The sequence below is a fragment of the Mustela putorius genome, unplaced genomic scaffold (assembly GCF_011764305.1).
Source record: "Mustela putorius furo isolate JIRA1106 unplaced genomic scaffold, ASM1176430v1.1 tig00000196_pilon_pilon_pilon, whole genome shotgun sequence".
NCBI classification, from domain to species: Eukaryota; Metazoa; Chordata; class Mammalia; order Carnivora; family Mustelidae; genus Mustela; species Mustela putorius.
In genome coordinates this window covers 12,048,841-12,070,535 of record NW_025421310.1, presented here as the reverse complement: position 1 = coordinate 12,070,535, position 21,695 = coordinate 12,048,841, and the positions used below count along the sequence as shown (strand labels likewise).

General features: G+C 54.3%; 1 protein-coding gene across 4 annotated transcripts in view; it reads left to right on the top strand.

Moving 5' to 3' along the window:
• BICRA (BRD4 interacting chromatin remodeling complex associated protein) overlaps nt 1–21,695 on the top strand; it is a 75,967-nt gene that overhangs the window by 37,760 nt on the left and 16,512 nt on the right. For 3 of the 4 annotated variants that reach the window (XM_045077098.1, XM_045077097.1, XM_045077099.1), the window contains 6 exons: nt 13,671–13,771; nt 14,958–15,003; nt 15,090–15,132; nt 16,998–17,063; nt 18,895–20,883; nt 21,455–21,631. In XM_045077098.1, coding sequence (XP_044933033.1) covers nt 14,963–15,003; nt 15,090–15,132; nt 16,998–17,063; nt 18,895–20,883; nt 21,455–21,631 — 2,316 coding nt within the window. In that variant the 5' untranslated portion in view covers nt 13,671–13,771; nt 14,958–14,962. The remainder of the gene's footprint in view (nt 1–13,670; nt 13,772–14,957; nt 15,004–15,089; nt 15,133–16,997; nt 17,064–18,894; nt 20,884–21,454; nt 21,632–21,695) is intronic. The other variant, XM_045077100.1, reaches the window with a different exon arrangement.

The window sequence follows — 21,695 nt, the reverse complement described above, 5'->3', positions numbered from 1 at the left end:
ATCCAGGCCACAGTGTCCATGAAATCTGGGTTCAAATCCCAGCGCTTCCTTTTACCGTGGAGTAGTAGCTTTTGGTCTGTACACATTTGGCTACAAGTAACAGTTTACCTGACTGGCGATGGCTTAAATAATATTCCTATTTTAAAAAAACAACACTTCTTTAACAAATGTCTTCCCCTGTTTGGATAGATCGTAGTTTTTTGTTCAACCTGTTTTCTACTGATGGCCAGTGGATTGTTTCTAGTATCTTGCTGTTATAAACAACAGCCGGGGACATTTACAAGGTTGCATACCTCATGTTGTACCTGCAGGATACAGAAGTGAGATTGGTACATAAGTGAAGTTGTGAGTAAGGGATACATGCATTAGTATCTGGAGAGCCTCATTATTTAAAGATGCCATATTCATGAATTCATCCCCTTGCTCTGTATTCATTCTTGCAAACCAGCCATCGGTCCTCCCCGCACTGTCTTGGTTGTCTGCACACATGCACAGAGCGGTGGGGGGGAAACTTCGAGTCTTCCTGTGTGCCCATTCCTAGTGCAGATCGAAAAAGAAAACAGTCTGCCTTCTTGTTTCAGCTCCCACACTGCAAACGAGTGCCCTTTTTGTGGTCTAACCTTTAGCGCCCTGTTTTTCACATCAGTGCACTGGGTGGTGGTGATTTCCCCATTTAAAAATGCCCCCCCGCCTAGGGCGAGAAGGTTGGAAAGTGCCTCATGTAGAAAACACATGTGCAGGGCGAACTTCTTTCAGACGTGAGTTATAGTGCTGTGGGCCATGAGTTCCTTGGGACCCAGTCAGTAATATCTATTAAATATGGTGTATTTAAACGGAAACACACATAAAACAAGGTTACGTATTGATCGCCTGATGGAAATGTGACCAGAGGCTCACAGGGACCTAACCCTGATTTCCCCCAGGAGCGATAGTTCAGGATTCCCTAATTCAGCGATCGTGGTAACTTTATAGAACATAACTACCATGAATAACAAGAATCGATTGTACGGCCTTTTTTTTCCTCCTTTATATCCTGGCTGTGCTTTATTGGGATATAATTTACATGCAACCAAATGCACACATCTTCAGTACACAGCGTGATGAATTTTGACAGATCTTACTCAGGTAACCATTAACCCAGATCCAGATCCAGCACATTTCCATCGGGGAAGAGTCCCCCTCCTTCTGTCCCTCCGCCTGCCTCCTTGAGGCCACCACAGCTCTGATTTCTTCCCACGGGTGTCACTGATTCAGAACTTCACGTGACGGGATCACACTGTGGGTGGTCTTCTTCGTCTGGCTTCCTTTGCTCCATCAGGATGCGTTTGGGATTCATCCGTGTTTCTGTATGGTAACGGTGGCGTAGTCCCTTTTACTGTCCACTGTGTGGGCTGTTACACGGTTTGTTTTTTCATTTACCAGGCCGTGTACATCTGTGCTGTTTGCAGTCTGGGGCTGGTAAAGATGGCTGGTGTGAAAATTTTTTGCGGAAATGCTTTCATACACATTCTTTTCACTAAGGTCATAGAGTAGGTGTATGTTTCACTTAAATTAAGCCAGGTTTTTCATTCTCTTCTGGAACAAGGTGTCTAGTAGGCCATTCTAGGGATTTGGGGCAGCTCAGGATTGCCAGGCTGCTGGGATCTGACTCTTTTGACCTCCTCCCTCTGGGGCACAGAATAGCTGCCACAGCACCAGACATTAACATCATGCTTCACGTCAGTTTTTTAAGGAAGAAGAAGGAGCAGGGGCAAATAGTCTTCCCAATGTAGGGCTCTCTTTATCCAAATGTAAAAATCTTTCCCATGTCTACAACTTAACTGCAAAGAGGATGAGGAAGGATGTTTCTGACCAAAGGGCAAAGGCCTATGCTTGTAGTGACTCATCCTCGTGAGCGGGTACATTGCTGAATGAAACCAAATGCAAGTTCTGTTGACCAGGAAGTCAGGCTGGGAGTGGCTTTGGATAATGGGCCACCACCTCTTTAGGCCCATTGCCCCAAAACGCAACCTTGTCATTGGCTAGGAACCAGTGGCTTGTGTAGTATGAGAACAAGAGCCCTGGGAGGAAAATGAAGAGAGAAGTTTCTAGAACAGAGATTCTCCTGAGTGTGGTCCCTGGGCCAGCAGCATCTGCATCACCTGGGAAGTTGTTCAAAAGGCACATTCCCAGGCCCTGCCCCAGCCCTTCTGAGCACAAAACCCAGTCCTTACTTTAAAAGCCCTTCGGGTGATTCTGGTGCATGTTCAAGTTTAGGACCCAGTGGCCTAAAGCATGCGCAGTGTTGTTGGAGTTTTTGTTTCCCTTTCGCTCCTCCGAGCTCCACTTGGTCCCGACCTCGGAGCCTTCCCTGCTGACCAATGCCACAGGAGGCCCCGTGTCTGGTCAGTGTAATTATTCCTTTTGTTCCCTTCCCCCACCCCACTGCCTGTTTCCCACCTTCTTGGGAGTTTCCTCTGTTCTTTTTTAAACCAGTGTTCAGGAGAACATGTAAAACCTTTTGAGATACCTGGTTTTCTTGGCAAACCCGCAGCTTTATAGCTGCATTTAGAACAGTGGTGGATGGTAGAAAGTGGGGGGTGGGGGGAGGTGCAGAACATTCTAGTGTGTAACTACCTGGTTAAACTAGGCTTTTAGGAACTAGACACCAGTCGCTTTATGAGCAATCCAAGTTTTATAGGGCACGCTTTTATGTTGTTAAACTAATTCAATGATTTTAGAACTCTAAAGGTCACTGAAAATAAAGATGGTGTAGATTTTAATTGCTCTTCAAATTGCTTTTTCTCTCTCTTCCCCAGAGGGGTGGGAGTGGGCGAGGAATCAACATTTTTTCCCTGTTTTCCTTTTTTTACTTTGAAATAGACACAGCATGCCAGTGGCTACATAGCCTGGGCCAAGCTAGCTCTTATTGAGCTTTCCAGTGGAATTGAAAGAGGTGCCTTCTCTGGGAGGGCACAGTCCCTTCGTCTCCTTTGTGTGAACTAGAAGAGAGTCCTTTCTCCAGGTGGATGTTGCCCTTCTCTGGGTCTTCCTGGTGTGAGCAGAGCCTCAGCTGCATTTGAGGCCGCACTTATCCCCATGACTTAATTCCTCTGTATAGGGAACAACCTGTGCAACTGTACATGGTTGTTTGTGTATATATATTGTATACCCAGGATACATCTAGACCCTTTTTTTCAAATGGGGAAGACCATATTCACAGCTCTGGGGTCATAGGCCTATCATTTGGGTGAACTACTATTCAATGTGCTACAGAGGCCATGGGAAAAATCGGAAGAGGGCAGCATCTGGGCATTGTGGTAGGTCAGGTCCACTGCAGGAACTCATCACTCAGTGTTGGACCAGGCCGTGTGGGATATGAACTGAGTTTTCTATGGCGCTTCAGGACAGTGTAAGGGGAAGAAGGCATAAGAGGTGGGGCAGTGTAAGTTCACTGCAGGGAATGTTCCCCTGGAGGTTGGGGTGAGAGCACCTTGTCAGCCTGGCACTCTCGCATAGTTCCCACGAGCTTGGGAGCCCGTTGGCCTGGGTTCACATCCTGGCTCTACCATTCTGCTGAGTGACCTTGGGCAAGTTACCTAACCCCTTTGTCTGCCTCGGTTTTGTCAGCTGTGAAATGGGCACGAGGGTCATGGCACTTAGTACAAGAGTTGTTGTGAGAATGAAATGTAGGAAGATGGAACGCTTAGATCAGCACCAGCCACTTCGTAAGTGCTCTGCAAACCTTGGCTTTGGTGGTGAAGAGGGTGATGGAGCAGGAAGGGTGATGAAGTTTGTATGTGGTTTGACTGATGTTTTTCTGATGCACTTGAGCTGTCATTGCCCACTCCAGTCTGTTGGTGCCCGGCAGAAATATAGGAGGTGCTGAATGAATGAATGAATGAATGAATATAGTAACATCTAAAATTTGTAACAAGCAAGGCACCCGGTAGCTCAGTTGTTTGAGTGTCTGACCCTTGATCTTGACTCAGGTTATGATCCCAGTGTTGTGGGATCGAGCCCCACATAGGGCTCTGTGCTGAGTGTGGAGCCTGTTTCAGAGTCTCTCTCTCTCTTCCTTCACCCCAAACCCCCACTCACTCTCTCTCTCAAAATAAATAAAAATAAAATAAATTTAAAATTCGTAACAAGCAGTAGACCATTAGCACAGATTAGGTGGTGCCTGGTGTCACACTGCAGTTGCTGGGTCCTAGAGGTATTTCAGAATGGAGATGTCTGAGTATATTTTTTAAAGGTTTTATTTATTTATTTGACAGAGAGAGAGATTACAAGCAGGTGGAGAGGCAGGCAGAGAGAAAGGAGGAAGCAGGCTCCCCACCGAGCCGAGAGCCTGATGCGGAGCTCGATCCCAGGACCCTGAGATCATGACCTGAGCCGAAGGCAGAGGCTTAACCCACTGAGCCACCCAGGCGCCCTGTGTTTGAGTATTTTAACCACAGGTGCAGTCAGTTGTGGGCAAGCGGGATATTAGCACAGGCTGGGTGCATAAATAGATGAAAAGAAAAATGATGGGGGTCTCGATGTGAGTAGGAATAGTGGCCATGGAGAGGAGGAGAGGGCTCCGGGAGGTTTGGGAGGTGAGTGAATGGATAAGACTCAGGTGGAGTCAGAGGTGTGAGGCCAAGATTGGTCCTTCATTTCTGGAGAGGGCTGTATCAGTTAGCTGCTGCTACGCAACAAACAGCCCCCAAACTATTGCTGCTTAACAGATTAGCCACCGGACGCCTGAGTGCTTCAGTCAGTTGAGTGTCTGCCTTTGGCTCAGGTCATGGTCTCTGGGTCTTGGGATCGAGCCCCGCATCTGCCTCCCCACTTAGCAGGAAGACTGCTTGTCTCACTGTTAAAGCCATGCTCCCGGTGGTTGGAATCTGGACTGGGTACAGCTGTGTATTTTTAGTCTTGCTTTGGTGTCTGTGGTCAGTTGAAGGCGAGCGAGGTGGCTCTGCTTCTGGAACCTGACTGGATGTCTACTGGGATGATGGGAGGTGATGGGCATGTGACTGTTGTCACCCGGTGAGCTAGCCTAGGCTTCATCACACAGCACCTGGGCAGAGAACAGAAGTCTGGTGGGTCTTTTGAGGTATAGCCTCAGAAAGACACACCATCACTTCTGCCACATTCTGTTAGCCAAAGTGAGTCAGAAGGCCAGCCCGACGTCTAAGAGTGGGTGACAGAGCCCATCCTTTAGGGGGAGTTGCTGCAAAGAGTATGGGACCAGGGAGAAGACTATCTGGCTGCTTTTGCGATCAGACTGATCTCTTTTTCAGATCCCCTTTCTGCCAGCCATGTTCCATGTTGCTGAGCCCTCACAGTCAGTCCCACACAGAGGACTGTCCTTGACCACCTGTGGGAGCTAGAGAGAGTCCTTGCAGTGGTTTGCAGAGATATCTAGAAATGCAAGCTAAGTGGTCGGCTCAGGTCTGGCTGCAAATAATGGAAAACCTAATAGTGGTTTGAGCTGTAAGAATTAAGAAGTCCGGAGGCAGGCAGTGCATGAGGAGTTGTTAAGAACCCAGCCTTCTTCTGTCCTCCCAATGGCTATCCTCTGCTGGTGGGCTTATCTGCCCTAGGTTTATTGCCTCATTGTTACAAAATGGCCACGACCGCTCCAGTCTTCTCAACTGTACTAGAAGCTGGAAATGGAGAACAGAGGATTTTCTCCCTAGAGGAGCTCTGTCTTTATATTCTGGAAGAAAAACTCTCCCCAGGTCTGTGTCCTTTGGCTCTTCCTAGTTGCAGAACCGTGGCTGCCCTGTCTACATGGAAGCTTAGGAAAATGAACACATGATACAAGGGATAAGAGTGCCCCTCGTGTAGTCTAATTATTTTCAAGCCGTTTGGACCTCAATCCACAGTAGGAAATACGTCCACATACAGACACACATAATTGAAACCAATCTCACAAACTGATATTTAACGCTTAACCACGGATGGTGCCTTTTAATATTTTCTATGCAGTCCCATTCCATTTTGCCCCATACTATTTAATTAAGAGGGGAAAATAAAACTCCTGGTCACAACCTGCTCATTTGATTTCACAACCCTCCAAGGCGTGACCCGTCCTTTGGAAAAAAAAAAAAAAAAAAAAAGACTGACTCAGAGCAGGCTTTGTTTACATCTCGGAATTGGCAAGTGTTACCCTGCAAGGCTTCAGGCTTCTGTGAGTAAGGGAGGGGAGGGCTGGGGAAGTGGGGCTTGGAAAACAACACTTGGGCTTTGCCACATGGGTTTCTCTTCCTATCCGTCCCCATCGGCGGAGGAGACGGCTGTGGACTTGAGTGTTGGTTGTCTGTCCGTCCCCCACAGGGGTTGCTTAGAAACCCTCGCTGGGCAGTTTGAAGGAGCCTGTTTCTGGAGTCCAGACTCTGACTCCCGCGTCCTGCCGGGCGATCTGGCGCGTGCCTGCCTCCCGATGACAATGCAGAACTCCACTCGCCTCCCCAGCGCAGGAGGCACTCACACGATCTTCTGGAAGGACACTTTGTCATTGTTGCGTCAGGGCTGTTCTCGCGAGCGGCGTGTGGTTTTCAGCCCCGGCTTGTCCTGCTTTTTATAGCATGGTGGTGAGGAATGAGGTCTTCAGCATCACAGGGTCTGAGTTCGAATCTTGACTATCCACCCCCACCCCACCCCCACCACCACTGTGGCCACCGGTATGGTTTGGGGCAAGTGTCCTGACCCCCCGAGTCCCTGCATCTTGCTTGAGCTGTAATGCTCAAGGCAGCGTCCCTCCCGCCTCATGCAACCAGGAGGGGTCAGGGGTGTGACGTCAGCACGAGGGCCGATCCCAGGGAAGCATTGGGGCGGTGCGGACTCTTTGGGGTGCCTCGGTTGGCTCTGGCTGGGTTTGTGCAGTAACAAGGGAGCCCCACTCCTCCAGGGCTTTCAGTGGCAAAGGCTCGTGTCATAACCTCATGGGTCCATGTGTCTGTCCCCTTTGTTGTGGGACTCAGGCAGAGCTGTGAGACAGCTCTTAAAGCTTCCGCTCCACTCCCAGGTGGACAGTTTGCACACTAACCATGGCCCCCAGTCACCTTTATTTTTAATAGCTTTCGGGTATGTGTGTGTGGAGGAGAGGGGCATGTAATGCCACCCCTGATGGAGAACCACGGGTCATACTCCCCTCCCCACCCAGGGCCAAGGACTGAGTGTGCTTTTGCTCATTAGAGTATCCCCCAGGCTGGACATGCCGTGCATACTTCATAACTGCCCTTACCACCAGGCTGCTGTGAACAAATGAATGGATTTGTCTGAGAGCGGTATGCTCATTTCTTCATTCCCCAAATATTTACGGAGCTGCTCCCGTGCAGGCACGGGCGTCCCGCAGAGAACAAAACAGACAATAAGTGATCAGACAGACGTTCGCTACTTGGTATTAAAAATTGTCTTTTTCTTTTTAAAAAAAAAAATAAGCATTTTTCATTGCGGAAAATTTCAAATGTGCACCAAGTAGAGAGAACAGCTGTACAGGGACCCCCCTCCGGTCCGTCAGCCACCTGCATCCCTTTTCAGTTGCTGCCCCTCTTACAGATCAGCTCTGTCCAGTGAGAGAGCTTGCTGCCATGATGGAAATGTTCCCAATCCATGCTGCCCCAGCCACTAAAAATGAGGTAAGCAGGATTGAGGATACATCTTAAAGTCATTGAACTCTCTTATGGGAATTTTAAAAAATCTCTGATACTCCTCATTGTCCTTTTTAAAAATTTTCTTTTTTTTTTTTTAAAGATTTATTTATTTATTTATCAGAGAGAGAGGGAGAGAGAGTGAGCACAGGCAGACAGAATGGCAGGCAGAGGCAGAGGGAGAAGCAGGCTCCCTGCTGAGCAAGGAGCCCAATATGGGACTCTATCCCAGGACGCTGGGATCATGACCCGAGCCGAAGGCAGCCGCTTAACCAACTGAGCCACCCAGGCGTCCCAAAAATTTTTCTTATTTTTTTTAATCGTGGTGAAAGACGCATAACGTAAAATTGGCCACCTTAGCCATTTTTTTTTTAACATTGTATCTAAGTCTTCTCTCTGCCATTGTGGGGCTCGAACTCGTGACGCCGGGTCAGCTGGGCACCCCCCGACCTTACAGCCACTGTGCAGTGTACAGTTCAGTGGAATTGGGTCGCTCACCCTGTTGTGCAGCCGCGGCCCCCGTCCACCTCCAGAACCCTTTGCCCTTTGTCCGCGCCCACTAAACAGTAACTCCCCATGCCCCCTTCTCCCTGGCCCCTGGTGGCCACCATTCCGCTTTCTGCCTCTGTGCACGGTACACGTCGGATGGTGTAGCGTGGGTCTCTTTGTCTACTGACTCGTTGCAGGCAGCGCGATGTCTCCCGGGTCATCTGTGTTGGGTCTGTGTCTGGGTGTCCTTCCTGGATAATACTGTAAGTCGGCACCACGGTCTTGCTTCTCCGTGCATCTGTCTGCAGATGCACGGGCTGTTGTCACCTTTTGGCGATTGTGGGGCACGCTACTGTGACAAGGGATGCCCTGAGATCTGCCCGAGACCCTCCTTTTTCAGTTCTTGTTGGGGAGAGGGACAGCAGGGGTATATACCCAAGAGCAGACTTGCTGGATTATGAGGTAGTGGTATTTTGACTGGAGGGACCGCCAGACCAGTTTCCACAGCGGCTGCGCCAGTCTGCATTCCCACCAGCAGGGCCTGAGGGCTCCAGTGTCCACACATCCTCAGCAATGTGTGTTTTCTGGGGTGGTTTTACTTTGTATGTGTTTGATAGTAGCCATCGGAATGAGTGTGAGCTGATATCTGTGGTCCCAGCTGCATTGCCCTAACGATAAACCATCTTGAGCATCTTCTCACATGCCTGTGGCTGGCTGTCTGTCTTCTTTGGAGAAATGTCTTATTGAAGTCCTCTGTCCCAGTTCCATTGAATTAACCTGAATTTTTACGTAGCCACATGTGGCTGGGGTCAGCTGTATTGGTTAGCGCGTGGGTCTGTGTGCCCGCCCCCACCCCTGCCCCGAACACCCACAATTGGGTTCTTTTGGGCAAAATCCCAGACATTTTACCATTTCATCCCTAAATATTTCAGGGTTTTTTATTTTTTTATTTGACACAGAGTGATCACAAGTAGGCAGAGAGGCAGGCAGAGAGAGGAGGAAGCAGGCTGCCTGCTGAGCAGAGAGCCTGATGCGGGGCTCGATCCCAGGACCCTGAGATCATGACCTGAGCCAAAGGTAGAGGCTTAACCCACTGAGCCACCCAGGCATCCCTCAGGGTATGTTTTTACCGGGTAAGGGCCCTAGTGAAAAAGAAAAACAATAACACGATGCCATTATTACACTTTCAACCTTTTCTTTTTCTTTTTCTTTTTTTTTTAATAGGCAGAGAGACAGACAGAGAGAGAGATGAGGAGAAGCAGGCTCCCTGCTGAGCAGAGAGCCCTATGTGGGACTCGATCCCAGGCCCCTGGGATCATGACCTGAGCCGAAGGCAGAGGCTTAACCCACTGAGCCACCCAGGCGCCCCTCAACCTTTTCTTTTTAAAGTAGACTCCACGCTCTCAGTGGAGCCTGTTTTAGTCCTTGAACTCATGACCCCGAGATCAAGACCTGAGCTGAGATCAAGAGTCGGACGCTTCAGGGCACCTGGGTGGCTCAAGTCGTTAAGCATCTGCCTTTAGCTCAGGTCATGATATCAGGGTCCTGGGATCGAACTCTGCATCAGGCTCTCTGCTCAGCAGGGCTCCTGCTTCTCCCTCTCCCACATACCCTGCTTGTGTTCCCTCTCTTGCTGTGTCTCTCTCTGTCAAATAAATGAATAAAATCTTTAAAAAAGAGAGGGGTGCCTGAAGCACCCAGGCACCCTTCCACTTTGAATCATTTTTTTTTAAAGATTTTATTTATTTGTTTATTTGAGAGAGAAAGCCAGAGATAGCAAGAGAGCTAGCAATAGAGAGCATGAACAGGGAGGAGAGGGAGAAGCAGACACCCTGCTGAGCAAGGAGCCCAACACAGGGGCTCCATCCCAGGACCCTGGAATCATGACTTGAGCCAAGAGCAGCCGCCTAACCGACTGAGCCACCTAGGCACCCTGTCCGCTTTGAATCTTAATCACAATTTCTTAATATTGTCAAATATCCAGGCAGCGTTCAGATTCTCTCTTTCAGCTTCATTTGTGTCCTTCAAGCCTCCCTCTGCCTGCTGGACTGAGGGCTGCAGGGTACCTCCTTAGCCCCACGTGGCCATGTTTCCTCCACTGTGTTTGGCCGTGGCTTCTCTATAACCATTCTTTTTAGCCTCATTTATCTCATCTGAGAATTGGGGGTAAGAACGGGCTTGTAAGGATTCGAGGAGATGTGGTCTCTGGCGGTTTAAGTAGGACCGTGTGCACAACCCAGGGCCAAAGCAGGTGGTATATAAAGCCTTCCAAAAGTGCTCAGGGTGACAGTGGGGCACCTGGCAACAGGTGGCAAGGCCAAAGCTTGGGGACTTTTTTCCCCAAGTTTCCCCAACTTTTTTCTCGGCTTGGGCCGGAAAGCTTTGAGGGTTGCCCCATGAGATCATGTTCACAATGGCAGTTGAAATTGTTACAGCGGGATATTTGACGCACAAAATACTTACCATGTGTGATGATTAATGGCGTTCCTATGGAACAGTCCCACGGTGGGGGGTGGGGGGACGTACCTTTATCTGCATTTTCCAGGTGGGTAAACTGAGGCAGGCGGGGGGAGGTCTGAGTAACTGGTCATAGGGCACACAGCTAGCAGGTGGCAGTGCAGGGGTGGGCACTGGGGTGGCTGGGATACCACCCCGCCATCCCACAAGGGACTTTCATCAGTCCGGGGGCACCTGATACCCACCGTGAGCCACTGGCATCCAGCTGCGCTGGAATCTGAAGCATTTATTCCAAATGTAGCAACTCTGGCCCCTCTCCCAATTTCCAACCTCTGAGATCCAGGATAGGTCCTGGGAATCAGTGTGATCAGTGTGAAGACCATGGCAGGGGGGATGAGACAAGGGTCAGGGAGGCAGAGGGTAGAAGCTGGGGGCCACTGTGCCCCTGACCTTTTCTGGCTAGCCAACTCCCAAAACAGCAAGGTCAAGGCTGGAATCCATGCCAGCAGCTGCCATGTGGACTACACTTCCACTCATTTGACCAGTGGACATAGGGAGGCCCAGAGAGGTGAAGTCACTTGCCCAGGGTCCCATAGCCCATGCCTGGTGGGGTGGGGACCTGAACCCTAGTCTCCAGGCCCTGTCCTCTCATGCTGGACCTCTTAGCATCAACCTGATGGGAGACACGGGAGGCCGAGGTACCAGACCTGCTGATTGTTGACATATTGTTTTCTTTTTATTGTGGAAACTCTCCAGAATGTACAGACTGACAAAAACGGTACCATGAAGCCCCCAGGTGCCCCTCACCCAGTCTTAACCATGATCAATTTCCTGCCACACCCGGCCCTCCCCAATTCCCTGCCCACTACCACCTAATGGTGACAATTTGGTTTTTTTAGAACTTTTTAAGATCAGATTTAAATGTTTTGAACTTAAATGTGCAGATCTGAGCTGTGACATTTTAAACCCTCATGGAACGGGCACCCCATCGTGAGGCAGAGCATTTCCCTCTTGCCTAAAAGCCCCCCCTTCATTTCTCTGCTGTTCCTCAGTGGAATGAAAATGCACGAATGGGGTCACCTGTGTGGCACAGCTGAGCGCCGACTCCTGCTTTCGGCTCGGGTCATGATCTCCGTGAAATCAGGCCCCAAGTCGGGCTCCATGCTCAGCGGGGAGTCTGCCTGAGGACTTGCTCTCTCTGTGCCCCTCTCCCTCAAATAAATAAAGAAATTTTAAAATGCGTGCGCACACACACACGCACGCACACATATACGCACACAAATAAAAAAAATTCTCACAGAGACGTCAGGAATCTCCCAGTGGGCATTCACCCACAGACTCCATGTGGAGCGTCCTGGTCAGGAAGCACCCACTCCCAGCTCTAATTCTGCTGGCCTAAGGTTTGCAGAGCCTGGCCGCACCTGAAACTCAGTTCAGGGGGGAGGGAAGACCCCACACAAAGCCGGCTGCTGAGGCAAAGCCACCTCTCAAGCTCATGGACACCCTCAAGCCATGGCAGTACATCTGGAATCTAGCTGGGACAGGATCCCATGGCAGATCCTTTCTAGATCTTTCCAGGGCCTGGGCCTGCCAAGCAAGAGGGGAAACCCTGGGTGCTCCCATTCCTCTCGCTTTTTCAAATCTGAACTATTCCAAGCATTCTTGCAATGATAACAAAGGCTGCCACCCGGCTTCATCTAATCTTGACATTTTTGCCATATTTGCTTTAGATTTTGGAGAGAAGCAGCATGATGAGAGGATTCTGCGCAGCACAGTGGTTAAGGGCAGGGACTTTGAACAAGCCTGCCTTGGCTCAAACCCCAGCCTGGCCCCTTTGCCAGTTGAGGGCTCTTGGGTGTGTTGAGCGCTGTGCTGAGCCTCTGTTTCCCCATCTGCAGAATAGGGCTCATCAAAGTGCCAGCCTCACAGGGATCTAGAGAAGGTGAAATGGGTTCCTACAGGTAGAACACTTAAAGCCAGTGCTGGACGGGTGCCTGGGTGTCTCAGTGGTCGGGCTTCTGCCTTCAGCCCAGGTCATGATCCCAGAATCCTGGGATTGAGCCCCACGCCAGATTCCCTGATCAAGGGGGAGCCTGCTTCTCCTTCTGTCCTGGCCCTGCTTCTGTTCTCTCTCTCTCTCTCACTCTGCTCACTCACTCTATCTCAAATGAAATCTTAAAAAAACACACACACACAAAAAAACAGTGGTGGGCGGGCACCATCATCATGGTGGTTACCAGTGATTCTGTATTTGCGAAGTTGCCTGCTCGAGAATACCTGTAACTTGCAGATCGATATGGATGCATTTCCATGGTCCCCGGGGGACTTGTGAAAAATTTGAGTGGCCCTGAGCGCATGTGCCCACCGGGGTGGAACAAGGCTATTTTTTGCCGTCTTGGTTCAGCTCCCGTATTGTCGAGTGCCGTGGTTTTTCCATGTCTGTGCTCTTTGTGGGGGTTTGCTGCTGAAAACAGCTACCAGCATAGGGCTGAAGTGCTCCCTGGTGTCCCCAAGTGCGGGAAGGCCGGGATACGCCCTCTGAAGGAGCGCGTGTGTTCGAGAAGCGTCCTTCAGGCCTGAGTCATGGAGCTGTTGGTGGTGGGTTTGGAGTTAACGAACCAACAGTTTATATTACATGAGGTGTCCATAAACGGAGACACGGTAGACTGAGGCTGTGTATCGCTGCGTTGATGTGCATGTGAGCAAAGGCTCGCAGGAGGCCCCCTGTGTCCCCCTCCCAGGATCAGGGACCCAGAATCCACAGCCACGTGCTCACGGCAACTGTGCGGAATGCAAGTGCCTCAGGTAACGAGAATTGACTGTGTTTTATGAGGTCCAGGTGTCAGTAAATTACGTCATGGGACGTCCCACATTGCCGGGGCACACACGGCTGTGTAGTGCTCTACCCGGCGCTCTGTGTGTGGGTGTCACATGGGATCACATGTAGTGTCGTCTCACCTCCTCTTAAACTTGAGTGTGACCCCTTCTTTTCTTACCTCCTCACGCGTGGTCTGGTCAGCCCCTGTCCTGAGCTCCCCACTCCCTCCCTTCCCCCATCCTTCTTGTCACGGACTTTCTTATAGCCTCTTATTCTCTCCACAGCTGGCCCCCAAAAGGAGACTCCCCAAGTCCCCAGCTGGGGGCCCCGCGTAGACCTGGAGTGGACACCCCCTCCTTCCCTTCATGATTCGTTTGTAGCGCAGGTAACGGGCCAAGGGTCCCAGTTGGTGCCCGGAGGGGTACTTGCCCCTACTTGTACCTCCCTGGGCTCTCCGCGACCCCCAGGGGAGGAAGGAACACTCCTTGTCAGAGCCTGGCTTAGAAACTGGTTTCCTTACTTAGAAACTGGCTTAGAAACTCTTCTGTCCCTCCCCCTCTGGTCTCGGCCCCCGGGGTCATCTGGACCGTTCCCCTGCCTCCCTACCAACTGCAGGTGGGATCTTCTCCCATTTTACCATTTTTTCCGGATTCTTTGCAGGTCTAGCCTCTCTGTCCCCTGGCTGGGCCTTCCCCTCCCACCCCACCCCTGCCCTAGGCTGTTCGGGAAGGGAAGGGCTTGTAGGTCACAGACCTGGTGGTAACTCGGGAAGAAGGAAGCATAGGTGGGGCTGGGATATGGAGCCAGAGAGAGCCTATTGTCACCACTGCCAAGTGCAGCCAGAGCCTGGGAAGGACCTCCAGGGACAGTCCCCATGGCCAGCTCTGGAAGGGAGAGTCACTGGTGTGTGTGTTCAGGGGGATGTTCCCACCAGCTTCGCATGGCATGTTCTAGGCTGGGCTTTTTGACCCAAGGTCCCTGGGGTGTGCATGTATGTCCCACGGCCCTTGGGAAAGTGTGTGTCACAGTTTTGGCCCACCTGCATGTTTTTGGCAGAAGGGTCTTTTGCCTTTGTCAGATTCTCCAAGGTACTGTTCAGAGATGACCTGAACCATTTAGGACCGTTGGTATGCAGGGCAGACCCCTGTCACACTCTTGCTCTGAGCCTGACCCAGTCCCAGGGAGGCCCGGCAGCCCAGACTCAGGCTTAAGGCCTGGCTCTGCCCCCTGCTGGCTTGGAGCTGAATGACAGGCTCTGGGGCCCTATTTATGGGTGTGTGAAGCACTCCGCACAGGCCTGCTTGTGTGATCAGGGCTCATTCTGTCTCGGTGGATGTCCTCACTGTGGGCATCACATGCTGGGAAGACACGGGGGGAGAGGGGAAAGGCAGCTCGCTCTGGCTGGTCACCAGCCTCAGCCACACCCATAGGCTCAAGGGAACAGAAAGTCTGACCTTCCAGAGACCTTGGTTCCAGTGAGCTGTCCTGGAAGGGAGGGTCCTGGCACATGCTGCCTACATCTAACCTTGTCTCCCTCCCCCTTCCTGCCCCCCTCCCCGCCCCCGGTTCAGTGGCGATGGATGATGAGGATGGGAGATGCTTACTAGACGTGATTTGGTGAGTAACGGACTCCCTCTGCCCTCCCTGTCTCCCCGCTTCCCCACCCCTCACCTCCTCAGTGTCTCTCCCCTTCTGTCTTTCAGTGACCCTCAGGCCCTCAATGACTTCCTACATGGATCCGAGAAGGTGAGTGCGGGGGTAGGCAGGGGCCTTCCTGCGCTAGGGAACTGTGGAATTGGGGGGCTAAGAGACCTGTGCCCTGATTCAGTAGACATCTGCCTCATGCCTTCTGGGAGCTGGGCCCTTGGGTTATGGAAAGAGCAGAAGAGATGACAAATCCCTGCCCTCACGCCCTATACGTTTCCTTAGTAAATATAGCAGTAACTGTTCAAGGTGATCTCGGACAGAACCCTGCAGTGCAGAATAAGAGATAAGAATGTCGCCCACACAATGGAAATGGTTTAAAACAAAACGAATGGGAGACTGGGGTGGTGGCTTCTTTAGTTAGCGTGGGCAGGAAGGTAACCTTGAACGTGACCTTGAAGGATCAGATGGAGGCCTCCATGGTGCTCTGGGCAGGGGAGGAACAGGTAGAAATGCAGGAAAATTTGCCGTATTTGAGGAGTGGAAAGAAGACTGGTGTGGCCAGACAGAAGGGAGGCTAGTAGTGGTGAGACTGTCATGAACAGAAGTCACAGGACATGCAGGGCCTGGAACAAAGTGGGGTGGAGCGGAAGTGCTGAGCCACAAGGAGGTGTATTGGTTATCTGGGGCCGCGTAACAAATTATCCCAGCACTTAGTGACATATAACAACTTGTTGGCGCTCTCCCAGTTTTGAGGGTCGGGGCTCAGGGAGTGGTTCAGCTGGGTCCCTCTGGCTTGGGGTCTGTCCTGAGGTTGCAGTCAGGATGTTGTCTGGGGCCACCATCATCTGAAGGCTCATATGGGGCCAGAGGCCATGCTTCTCCGATGGTCCTTTCCCTCGGCTGTGGGCTGAAGGCCTCGGGGCCTCACCACAGCGGCCTCTCCACAGGATCCTCAAACATCCTCATGACAGGGCAGGCAGCTTCCTCCAGAGTGAGGGACCCAAAGGAGAGAGCCAGGAGGAAGCTCAGTGCCTCTTATGATCTCGTCTCTGAAGTCACACACCATCCCTTTTGTCACCTTGTACTCACTAGAAGTGGGTCACCAAGCCAGCCTACACTCCCCGGGAAGTGAACGGAATCTTAGAAGGAGAAGTGGTCGATGATTTTTGGAGTGGGGGCAAGTGCAGTGGGCTGAGGCTGGTGAGGGCAGGCCATGGAGGGGGTGGCAGGCGCTGGCTCTGGGGTCTCTCCAGGGGCAGAGTCAGATAGATGTGCTGGTGGTGGAGATGTCAAGGAGGAGAGTGGCAGGTTGGCCCCTGGATTTGGGCCTGAGCTGCAGAGTGAGTTGGGTCCCCAGAGGTGGGGAGTTTGGGGCAGGCTCCCCAAGGAAAGCTGTTGGCTGTGCCCGGCTCGGGTTCTGGGGAGACGTCCACGTAGAGAGAAACCAGGGAGGCTCTGCTACAGACAGACATTCAGCAGGCATCCATGTGGATGCCAGGCCCTGTTCTGGCACTAGAGACGTCCCTGGGAATCAGCCCGGTCCCTGCCCTCCTGGAGATGAGTGTGGCGTGGCATGTTGGGTGCCCGGACGGTGGGGCATGCCGGTGACTTGGGCCGCCCAGAGGAAGGAGTGACTTTGTCGGGGGGAAAGGTAGCTATTGGGAGGAGGCGGTGACAGTGACAGGTCCTGACAGACCTTCTGCTGGAGAGATGAAGGGGGAAGACAGGGCATGGCTTGGGCAAAGGCATGAAGGCAAGATTCTTGGGTTTCGAACATGCTGCTGAGCCCCATTCTTTGGGGCCTCTGTTCCAGAGGGGCAATGTCCCGTACTCTTTGTCCCCCACCCCGACCCCGTCTTTTTCCTTTGGTGCAGTGTAACTTTAAATTGGTTTTTGTTCTAGAGCAAGGCCTGCGGGCTGCCTGGCTGACTGTTGACCTTGGGTGGGGGCGGGTCTTGTTGCAGCTCGATGGTGATGACCTCCTGGATAACCCCGGGGAAGCCCAAAGTGCCTTCTATGAAGGTCCTGGGGTAAGTGGCCCAGGGGTTCTGGGAGGGCCCCAGGCTCTTGGTCATGGCTCAAGTTGCCCCTGGTGGTGGCAGGAGGGAGGGAGGGAGGTCCTAATGGTGAGAGGGACGGACCCATGATTGTCCCCCTGGGGCATGTTGCCAGGTGGAGGGTTGGGGTATGGGGGGGTCAGTCACTGACAGCAGTGTGGGGCAAGAGGGGAGCCACAGTGGGATGGTCTGGCTCTGCCCACAAGAAGAGGTGAGGGTCCTGGGAGTTGGGCAGGTGCCAGCTCTGGGGCTCACCGGGGGACACTGTTCTCGGGAGCAGAGAGTATGGGGGCCTGGGGGCCTGTCCTTGCTTAGCCACGGTGGGGTGTGACCTAGGGGAAGGGGATCAAGTAATGCAGACCTCCGTCTCCATCTGGAAAACCAAGGTGGGGGCGGGGGTGATGACCGAGCCCAGAGTGGGGACAGCAGTGGACATTAACTGAGCACCTACTCTATGCCTGCCTGTGCCTCTTGTCCTTCCCCCTCTGCCTTCCCTTCTGCTGCTTCTTCCTTCTCTCCCCCCACCTCCTTTCTCCCACCTCCCCGCCCCCCCAGCTCTTCTCCCCCCTCCCTCATGGTCACCGTAACTAGGATTCACTGAACACTTACTATGTGCCGCCAAGTCCCTTTCAGTGTTTTTTATTTAGTGCCCACAACTCTAAAAATATATGCGGAACAGTTTATTTTTCACAGTATGAACACCTGTAAAGTCCTTGGTCAGGTTCTCCCTGATGTGAGGTCAGCAAATGTCACGCCCGTCCTGGGAGGTGGGTTTGGTTGTGGCCATTTAGCGGTGAAGAACTCAGAACCGCCTGGTTCTGGGTTGGGGACTGCGTAGGGACCCCCTCCTCCCAAGCACCCCCTCCTTCCGTCTGGGAAAGGAGGACGGGGTAGTGCCCGCCTCGCTGAGCTGGCTACTGACAACGGCAACATGGAAGGCATAATCGTCATGTTAGGTGAGGGTTTCTCGCACACCTGCGGCTGTCAAGTACCGCGGTCAGCCCTCCATGGGATTGACCTCCCATCCTTTTAAACTCCCAAGTTTTGATCTGTTCTCTGGTCGAATAGCAGCGAGGGTTCTGTGCTCTAAGCATTAATTATCGCTCGTGCGGTATTTGCTCAAATGGTCACACGCGTATCGATTGTGCTCCTCCTGGATCGCGATCTGGGGCAGTGTGGGGGTCCTGAAGACGGGTCCAGCTCAGCGCCTCCCACACAAAACCAAGTTCATGGGGATAGCTGCGGCTGCCATTAACACAGCCGTGGTCTCTTACCCGAAACCCTTGGGGCCAGGCGCATTTCAGAATTCAGAATTTTCCAGATGCCAGGAAGGTGATGCAGAGTGTCACATAGCACACTCGCTCACCTTCCCATGGTCCAAAAGAGTCCCGTCATGTGGACAAAGCATAGCCTTCCCCAAGAGCACTACGTCACTTTTGGTCAGGTTTTACTCTGGAAGAGTTAGGAAGACATTGGCAGTTTTCAGATTGCTTTGAAATTTGACATTTGCAAGTCTCAAATTGCTTTGGAATTGCAGATTAAGTATTATGGGCCCTTCTGGCTTTTTAAAGGATGGGCTTTATTCCGTCCTACGGATGTGTATAGACAGGGCGACAGGCCAGACTGAGCCCAGGTTGTATGGCTCAGCGGAGCTGGGATTTGAACCTAGGTCCAGCCCCTTCCAGATGGAATATTCTCTCTGCCCGTACTGCTCGGGCAGTGCAGGTCCTGTCGGTTCAGCCGTGCCCGGAGCCAGCCCCTCGCTAACCTCCGCTCTTCCCTTCCCATCTTACCCGGCCTCCAGCTCCACGTGCAAGAAGCTTCTGGCCACCACTTGAGCCCAGAGCCCACGCAGCCGGCCCCCAGCGTGGACCTAGATTTCCTGGAGGATGCGATCCTGGGGTCACCGGCCGCAGGGGGCGGTGGCGGGGGCGGTGGCGGCGCCGACCAGCCCTGTGACATCCTCCAGCAGAGCCTCCAAGAGGCCAACATCACTGAGCAGACACTTGAGGCTGAGGCCGAGCTGGACCTGGGTCCCTTCCAGCTGCCTACCCTCCAGCCTGCGGATGGTGGAGCCGGCCCGGCCGGTGCTGGAGGGGCTGCTGCCGTGGCCGCTGGGCCCCAGGCCCTGTTCCCGGGCGGCCCGGACCTATTGGGACTGCAGGCCCCGCCCACCGTGCTGACCCACCAGGCCCTGGTGCCACCCCAGGATGTGGTCAACAAGGCCTTGAGTGTCCAGCCCTTCCTGCAGCCCGTGGGCCTGGGCAACGTGACCCTGCAGCCCATCCCAGGCCTCCAGGGTCTGCCCAACGGCAGCCCCGGGGGCGCCACGGCGGCCACGCTTGGCCTGGCCCCCATCCAGGTGGTGGGCCAGCCTGTCATGGCACTCAACCCGCCCACTTCCCAACTCCTCGCCAAGCAGGTGCCTGTCAGCGGCTATCTGGCCTCGGCAGCCGGCCCATCAGAGCCCGTGACCTTGGCGTCTGCCGGCGTCTCGCCCCAGGGGGCTGGCCTAGTCATCCAGAAGAATCTCCCCACAGCTGTGGCCACCACGCTCAACGGGAACTCGGTGTTTGGAGGGGCAGGGGCAGCCACGGCGGCGGCCGGCGGGGCGCCCTCGGGGCAACCGCTGGCGGTGGCCCCTGGCCTTGGCACATCACCGCTGGTCCCAGCGCCCAACGTGATCCTGCATCGCACGCCCACACCCATCCAGCCGAAGCCCGCTGGCGTGCTGCCCCCCAAGCTCTACCAGCTGACACCCAAGCCCTTCGCTCCAGCGGGCACCACGCTCACCATCCAGGGCGAGGCGGGGGGCCTCCCACAGCAGCCCAAGGCCCCCCAGAACCTGACTTTTATGGCAGCAGGAAAGGCCGGCCAGAACGTGGTGCTGTCGGGCTTCCCCGCACCCGCGCTGCAGGCAAATGTCTTCAAGCAGCCTCCTGCCACCACCACCGGGGCCGCCCCGCCCCAGCCCCCCGGGGCCCTGAGCAAGCCCATGAGCGTCCACCTCTTGAATCAAGGCAGCAGCATCGTCATCCCCGCGCAGCACATGCTGCCGGGCCAGAACCAGTTCCTGCTGCCGGGTGCGCCTGCCGTCCAGCTCCCCCAGACGCTCTCGGCCTTGCCCACCAACGTTGGCGGGCAGATCCTGGCAGCCGCGGCCCCACACGCGGGCGGACAGCTCATCGCAAACCCCATTCTCACCAACCAGAACCTGGCGGGGCCACTGAGCCTGGGCCCCGTGCTGGCCCCCCACTCCGGGGCCCACAGTGCCGCCCACATCCTCTCGGCTGCCCCCATCCAGGTGGGCCAGCCAGCACTCTTCCAGATGCCTGTGTCGCTGGCCGCGGGCAGTCTGCCCACGCAGAGCCAGCCGGCCCCCACCGGCCCTGCCGCCACGACTGTCCTCCAGGGCGTCACTCTGCCCCCCAGTGCCGTGGCCATGCTCAACACCCCCGACGGGCTGGTACAGCCGGCCACCCCTGCCGCCACGGGGGAGGCCACACCTGTTCTTGCGGTGCAGACAGCCCCCCAGGCACCCCCGGCGGTCAGCACCCCTCTGCCTTTGGGCCTCCAGCAGCCACCAGCGCAGCAGCAGCAGCAGCAGCAGCAGCCGCCGCCACCGCCCCCGCAGGCCCCTACCCCTCAGGCCGCCGCCCCGCCTCAGGCCACCACCCCCCAGCCCAGCCCAGGCCTGGCGTCCAGCCCAGAGAAGATCGTCCTGGGACAGCCGCCCTCTGCCGCCACCACGGCCATCCTCACTCAGGACTCCCTGCAGATGTTCCTGCCCCAGGTAACTGGGGATGGGCTGGCAGGGACATTGGCGTGGGGGCGGGCAGGGGACGGGGGTGTGCTGCAGAGAGGGGCCAGAGCTGGAGCTGAAACTATGTGTGGTGGAGGCAGCAACTGGGGAGGGTCTGGCAGGGTCTGAAGAGCATCTCCGAGGTGGCACCCCTGTGCCCAGTACGTGCGTCCCCTTTGGGGAAGCCAAAGGGTGACAGGGACTGACACAGGCAAAGAGGGGGCCCGACTGGCTCACAGACTGATCATCCGTCCTCTTGCTGGAGGGCACAAGAATCACAGAGAGAACAGGCAAGACAAGGACAGACAGACAGACAGATGGGGCGGGTGTCTGCAGGCTGGGAGATGGGCGGGGCCCCAGGCCAAAGGAGCTGGGGTTGCGGCCTCCCTGGTGCCTGGATCCCGGGGCTCCTGGCCACCCTGCCCTCTGTGCCCAGCCTCTCGGTGCCCCTCAGCCCAGTTCCCACCACTCTGCTCTCTGGAGCCTTGGGGAGGCTGGGATCCTGGGGAGGCCGCGGGTCCACAGGATGGCCTTCTGACCCTGTGCGGGCTCCCCGTTTCAGGAGAGGAGCCAGCAGCCCCTCTCCGCAGACGGCCCCCACCTCTCCGTGCCCGCCTCGGTCATAGTCAGCGCCCCGCCTCCCGCCCAAGACCCAGCCCCGAGCACCCCCATCGCCAAAGGAGCTGGCCTCGGCCCTCAGGCCCCCGACAGCCAGGCTTCCCCAGCGCCGGCCCCCCAGGTAGACAAATCCCAGCAGCCTCTGTCCCAGCTCAGACAGAGCCTTGCCCCTGCGACCCCTTCTC